The sequence below is a fragment of the Aedes albopictus genome, chromosome 1, assembly GCF_035046485.1.
Source record: "Aedes albopictus strain Foshan chromosome 1, AalbF5, whole genome shotgun sequence".
Taxonomy (NCBI): domain Eukaryota; kingdom Metazoa; phylum Arthropoda; class Insecta; order Diptera; family Culicidae; genus Aedes; species Aedes albopictus.
Genome location: NC_085136.1, coordinates 9,512,179 through 9,519,155, shown reverse-complemented (window position 1 = coordinate 9,519,155; position 6,977 = coordinate 9,512,179). Strand labels below are relative to the sequence as shown.

Sequence of the window (6,977 nt, the reverse complement as noted above, 5' to 3'; positions counted from 1 at the left end):
ACGTAGAACCAGTAAAGCTTTTATCACCGCTCTCCTCAAGAGCCGTGATGGCCTCATTGGCAGAGGCGCCAGATTTCTACCGATGGTAGGTGTCTTGGTTCAAATCCCGTTCGGACCCAAACATTTTATAACGTTCTGAAAACTATTTTTTATGATATTCACTTTTTTTTAAAAACAGAATAACACACTTAAAAATATTTACCCAAAAAATGAGTATAAAAATTAGTTTTTACCCTAATTGGTGTCAAAGGAATTATAACACTGGGCTTTTCCCTGCTCCAATTAAAAAAAAAACACAATTTGTTATAATTTTGTTTTATTCTATCATATTCATGGAACAAATTTTGTAATATTTTTGTTATGATCATAACACAAGTTATTACATTTTTGTTCTTTTCAGTGGGAATTTTGTTAGAATTTTTGTTATTTTAACTACTAACGGTACATGTTTTATAACAACACTTGTTATAAAAATTTATTGTAACAAAATAACACAGCTTGTCATAATTTTGTAATGTCCATCTAGTCGGGCAGTGTCAAAAATGTGCAAACCCTCATATCTCAGAAACCTGATAAGATAGAATGATGCTGTCTTCGGCAAAATTCTTCAGCAAGCTCAGAACTATCTAAAGCTTAAAGCCTTTGGTTTGGGATTTATCCGCTAGGTGGCGCCTTGTGTCTGAAAAATTCAAACACGTATATCTCGATACCCTAATGAGGTACAAGCATGCCGTTTTCCGCAAAGTTGATCAGCAGGCTAAGAACTATTTGGCAATGGCGTCTTTGGTTCGAGAATCGTCCGCTAGGTGGCGCCAGGGTAAAAAATGTTCAAACTTCTATATCTAAGAATCCTGATAAGATAGAATGATGCCGTCTTCAATAAAGTTCTTCAGCAAGCTGAAAACTGTCTGATAGTTGAGTCTTTGATTCGCGATTTATTCGTTAGGTTATTCACTACACCATCTTTGACCCCCTGTAGTCAAATTTTGTCCCCCCACAATATTGCTCCGTTTAGTTTCGGGAATGTCTCCGGGAATTTCTACAGAAACTCTTCCGGGTTTTTTCCAAGAATGTCTTCGGGAATTTCTCTAGGAATTTCTCTGGAAATTTCTCCGGGAATTCTTCTGGAAAATTTTCCAGGACCCACATCAGGAACTCCTTCTGGGAATTTTTCCAGGAGTTTTCCAGGAATTCCTCCGGATTTCCTCCGAAAATTTCCACAGGAATACCTCGATGAGTTCCTCCAGAAATTACTCCATGAATTCGGGATATTCCTCAGAAATTACTTAAAGAATTTCTCCAGACTGGATTTCTCCGAGAATTTTTTCTAGGAGTTCCTCTAGGAATATCTCCGAGAATGTTTCCGGGAATTGCTTCGGAATTTTTTTCAAAAAATTGTCCGGAAAATCCTCCTAAACTTCTTCCAGGAATTACTGCGGGAATTCCCCCAGAAATTCCTTCGGGAATTTCTTCAGTAACACTTCCTTTTTTTCAAAAAAAAAAATCCACTGAAAATTTCTCCAGGAAGTCTTCCGTGACTTTTTTCAGAAAACGCTCTGAGAACTTCTCCAGGAATTCCGCCGGGAATTTCTCTGGAAATTCCTCCGCGGATGTCTCTACGCTACGCTTTATTATTTCTTCAGCGGTTCCTTGCCTGAATTTTCCACGCATAGAGATAGGCCAAGAAATTTCTTGCGATCAGCGTACTACCCAATAATCGTAACTTGATTCTATAATTGCCCATTTCCACTTTAGCTCAACCTTAAGTTTGCATGTAAAGCAATGATTGCTCTAAATACACCGTATATGTGTATACAATAAAGCTTTAGCTTCATGGTTACTTGGGTATGCACAATGGTCATCGGCAGAGTAAGTGCTGAATAAACGCTAAACTTTGTCACATTGAGGATGTAACGCCAAGAAGAAGAATAAAAAATCAATGAGTAGAGCATCTATGACCAGTTGTACAAACGAAATATTTAGCTATCGATGAAACAGATATCGTAAATCAGAACACTGATGATTACATCACCAGTTTGATACATGAAGATCACCCACTTGAACATCTGACATCATCTTTCATTTCCATTCAAATCACATATCCGCTCCCTCTACGTTACTCAACGAATCTGGAAGAAAACCTCTCTAAATCCCATTCTCCGCAACCTTCATGTTCAAATGATTGGTTTCATTGCCGCACCAAGCTGCGCCCACCTCTCCCTCGATATCTACATTTTAAATACCGCCAAGCAAATGGACACGACCACGCGATTGAGCTGGATAGAGGGACCTAACGTCGCGCCGTCATCGTCGCTGGCGATTTATGCGCCTGCCGTTCAGTATGGCTTTGGTTTCTTCTAGCATCGGTAGTAGGTACTAGAAGCACACACCCTCCGTCGTCGTAACATTGGAAAAACAAGAGTGAATCATCGGATTTATCACCTTCTCCGCCAGTAGGTGCCGCCATGTGGAAATCGAACTGACACAGATTTAGTGATTACGCAGCTAATAACGTGCAGTTCAAATCTTTTTGAGATGTGCAATAAGGATTCCGTTCGATCACGTTTCCCTCGCGTCTTAATGGACGTTACGAAAAGTGTTGGATCAAGTGTGAGATGTGCAATCTAGTTAGCATCGATGTGACGCGGACAAGTGTCTCCTTATCGGTGAAATAAACTTCACCAGATATCGTCAAAGTGTGCCTTGCGTTTATCAGTCGATACGCGCCCCGCCCCGCACAGCCTACCATGATTAGGAAAATGAAACGAAATCGCATGATGTTGTGCCTGCTGTTTGTGGTGTTTTGTTTGCTAGTGACCGCCAATTTTTTGATTCACACCCAGTGCCTAAAGCCTTCGATCAGCTACTACAAGATCTTGGAAGATCACATACGCGATCGCCGGTTAGAAGACCGGTCCAAGTACATCCTGTTGTACACGAACTTCTTCGACGTTAAGAACTGGAAACTGTCCGCGGAAACCGTTGGACCGGATTATTTCCGATCGCTAGAATGCCCGGTAACGGATTGTGTCCTGACCAACAACCGGGATCTGCTGTCCACCGTAACGGACTACGACGCACTTGTGTTCCACATTGCCGAACCTTGGGCGTACTCGCTGTTCGAAAAGGTGCCCAAGCTTCGCTCGCCGAATCAGATCTACGTCGCCGCCAACATGGAATCTCCTGCTCATACAAAGCATCTGCTAGGCGGCGATCACCACTTCTTCAACTGGACCATGACCTATCGGCTGGACTCGGACGTCGTGTGGAACTACAACAACTTCGTCGATGCGGAAACTGAAGTCGTGGTGGGTCCTAGCGAGCGACCCCAGTGGCGGAGGGACTTTGAGGAGTACTACAACGAAACTGTTCTGGGAATCGTCCTGGAAAAGACCAAAATGGGAGTTCAATTCGTTTCCCACTGTGGAACCATTTCCAAGCGGGACGACTTGGTTCGGGAGATTCAGAAGCTGATGTCGGTGGACATCTACGGAAAATGTGGAACCCTGGAGTAAGTACCCTAAAGAACAATACTGCTTCCAATTCATCAAAGCACACCGAAACCGTGATTCCGAAGCATACTAGCCTATTTCATTATTCATTCATCACCCGTAAAGCTACAAGTTAACTAATGATGGACACTTTTTTACGTGCCATTGGACTTCGGACTATGTATTCCGTGTTCATGATTGGTAGTTAAACTGCTTCGATGCAGACACAGGATGTTGTCAAACACGATAAAGATCAATTCGGTTGCACTTTCCACAATGTATGGCGAGGGGGGGTCATGCGGTGTTGACATAATAGCTAACTTTCGGCGCCAAGCAAAATTACAGGATAGATAGTAGAAAGCATCGTGGTGCTTGGAGTGACACGTTTCTGCTACATAAAATCGCCCGTTTACTATCATGCAGGGTTACACTGAAACCTCCGTTTAGGTAGGATCCATTTAGGTAAAACCTATTTAGATCCCTCCATTTAGGTAACGTTACCTAAATAGAATTTGATTGTGTTCAAAGCACTCCAACTGCACTCAACAAAACAGATAAAGTTGGTTTACGAAAAAAAAGCAGAATTAAAAGTTAAAGGACGTTTACGGAGTGTTTAAGAGTACCCGAGAACTTCCTGAAGTTTAGGCCATCTGATCTACAACCGTAATCAGTGATCTTTTGGAGCATTATGAATGAAATTTATGCTTACACAGCCTCATGTTCCTATGTGTTGTCAAGTGGTGAGTTCGTTGTCAGTTTGAGGATCTCCAAGAACTTCCTTGCGTATAGGTCATCGAATCTACCAATTATTCTTTAAGGTTCTCCAAGAACTCCATTGAGTACAGGTCATCGAATCTACGAGGGCTACTAGTTGTATCTAAGAGCATTAAGATTGAGGTTAACACTAACACAGCCCCAGGCATCTATGGTCTATCAAGTGGTGGGTTCTATGATTGTATAGGAATATCCGAGAACTCCCTGGAGTTAAGGCCATCTGATCTGCAAGCGTAATCAGTGATCTATTGGAGTATTATGAATGAAATGTATGCTTGCATAGCTTCATGCAATTACACAGCGCAACATTTTTTTGTCTCAAGAGCAAACTTACAAAAAGTTAATTGGTCAATCAACTTCTAAATCAACGACTCAGGCAAAATATTTCGTTTTACTTAATCAAATTTGATAGATTTAAGCATTTTATGTTAGTATGAAAACTTGCATTAAACTTTTGGAGGGTGACTTGTATGGGAAATATCGTACCTAACATAAATCGCTTATATCTATCAAATTCGATTTGGTAAAACGAAATATTTTTCATGAGTCGTTAATTTAGATGTTAATTGACCAATTAACCTTTTGATTGATTAAAAAAAATAGTTCCTTGCTTAATTACTTGCAGTCAAAAAAGCCCAAAATCGCATATTTTGCCCTATAAATTGAGGTATAGCTCAAAAGTGTGACGTGTTGGAGCAAATCTGAGCCCGGATTCGGATTCAGCGGCCCAAAATCTGTTAGAGACACATAAGTTTGCTCTTGAGACAGTCCAAAAGTTAATTTTTGTTACGCTGTGTTATGTGCTGTCAAGTGGTGAGTTCGTTGTCTGTTTGGCTGTCTCTAAGAGATATACGCAATAGAGAAAAAGTTAAATGGACTTGTATATTCCCCTGAAACTGCTCTGAAGACCATTGAGATACCTTGAAACGCTTTGAAACACTTTGAAACGCCTCTAAAACCCCTTTAAAACCTGCGTGAAAGCAACCTACGAGCCTTTGAGGCCTCCTAAAGCCCTCTTGAAACCTCCTGGGACGCCCTGAAACGCCTTGAAACGCTTCAAAACGCTTTGAAACACCTTTTAAATCCCTAAAAAACCTCCGTGAAGGTCTCTTGAGAGCCTCTGAAGCCCCCTAAAACCGCTGTGAAACCTCCTGAAATGTCCTGAAACGCGTTGAAGTGCCTTGAAACACTTTGGAACGCCTCTGAAACCCTCATTAAACCTCCATTAAATTCACCTGCGAACTTCTTATGTCACCTTAAGTCACCTCAAACTCTCCGGAAACATCCTGAAATGGCCTGAAATGCTTTGAAACGCCTGGAAACGCTTTGAAACGCCATGAAACGCCTGTGAAGCCCCTATGAATCCTCCATGAAACTCGCCTGAGAGTTTCTGAAGCCTCGCAAAACCTCTCTGAAACCTCCTGAAACGCCTTGAAACACCTCTGAAACACAAATGAAATCCATGTGAAACGCACTTGAAAGCCTCTGAAGCCCCCTAAAATACCTCTGAAACCTCCTGATACGCCCTGAAACGCCTTGAAACGCTTTGAAACGCTTCGGAACGCCTCTGAAACTACTGCGAAGTTCCCCTGAGAGCATATAAAGCCTCCTAAAAGCCCTCGGAATCCTTCCGAAACGCCTGGAAACGCTTTTGCCTTCCCCAACTCCCTTGAAATTCCTTTGACCATCCCCCCTTTACATCTGAAAGCCTTAACCCCCTCCCCTTTCCATCTGCAAGGCACTCGCCCTTCTCAAACTTCTTTGCAACCTTGAAATCCATTTAGGTAATGAACTGAATCTATTTAGGTAAAAATTCTAATTAGGCAGTCCCGTCTCGTTACCTAAATGGAGGTTCGGGTGTAACTGTAATGATCGATTTTCATCGATCTGTTGTTCACCATCATCTAGATGGTGCACAGGGGTGAATTGAAAGATCTCCCTCATGGGCGATTGCCCGCCATCGCCTTGACATGTGGCCAGGTCAAATTTCTATCGACTTGCATTATTTCGTTGTTGAGACTGCGCCACCATGAGCCTCTGGGTCTGCCTCTGCTGCGATGTCCTGCTGGGTTCCAGTCTAGCGTTTGTTTCCAGATTTCGTTTCCGCCCCTGCGTAGAGTGTGGCCGACCCACCTCCACTTTCGCTCCCGAATTTCTGTCGCTATCGGCTTTCGATGACATCGACGATGGAGCTCCACGTTGGAGATCCAATTGTGAGGCCACCATGCACGAACTATGTACCGCAGGCATCTATTGATGAAGACCTGCAGCCGTTAAGTGTTCTCCACTGATACACACCAGATTTCACTGGCATATAGCAGCACAGATTTCACGTTCGAGTAGAAAATTCGGATTTTGGTGCGTCGACTAATCTGGTTGTTTTTCCATACATTTCTTAAACTCGCAAAAGCAGCCCTCGCCTTCTTGATCCGTGCACCTATGTCGATCTTGGTGCCGCCATCGTCCGCCATTTGACTACCAAGATATTGGAAGCTTTCAACATTCTCCACTGATTGTCCAGCTACCGTAAAGCTGGAAGGGATGACCGTGTTTATATCCAACGATTTGGTATTGTTGACGTTAATGGTAAGACCTGCCGTTGAGGAGCGATATTGGCAAGATCATCGAGCTTGCTCTGCATATCAGAGCGCCGTTGAGATAGGAGAGCAACGTCATCAGCCAGTTCGAAGTCATTTAGGTGCTCCATGGTAA

At 42.7% G+C, this 6,977-nt stretch overlaps 1 protein-coding gene across 1 annotated transcript; it reads left to right on the top strand.

Moving 5' to 3' along the window:
• The first annotated feature begins 2,271 nt into the window (after positions 1-2,271).
• On the top strand, positions 2,272-3,515 carry LOC115256337 (alpha-(1,3)-fucosyltransferase C-like). Its single transcript, XM_029854650.2, has one exon. It carries the CDS (start codon positions 2,748-2,750, stop codon positions 3,513-3,515), a length of 768 nt encoding a protein of 255 aa, XP_029710510.2. The 5' UTR covers positions 2,272-2,747.
• Positions 3,516-6,977: the final 3,462 nt, after the last annotated feature.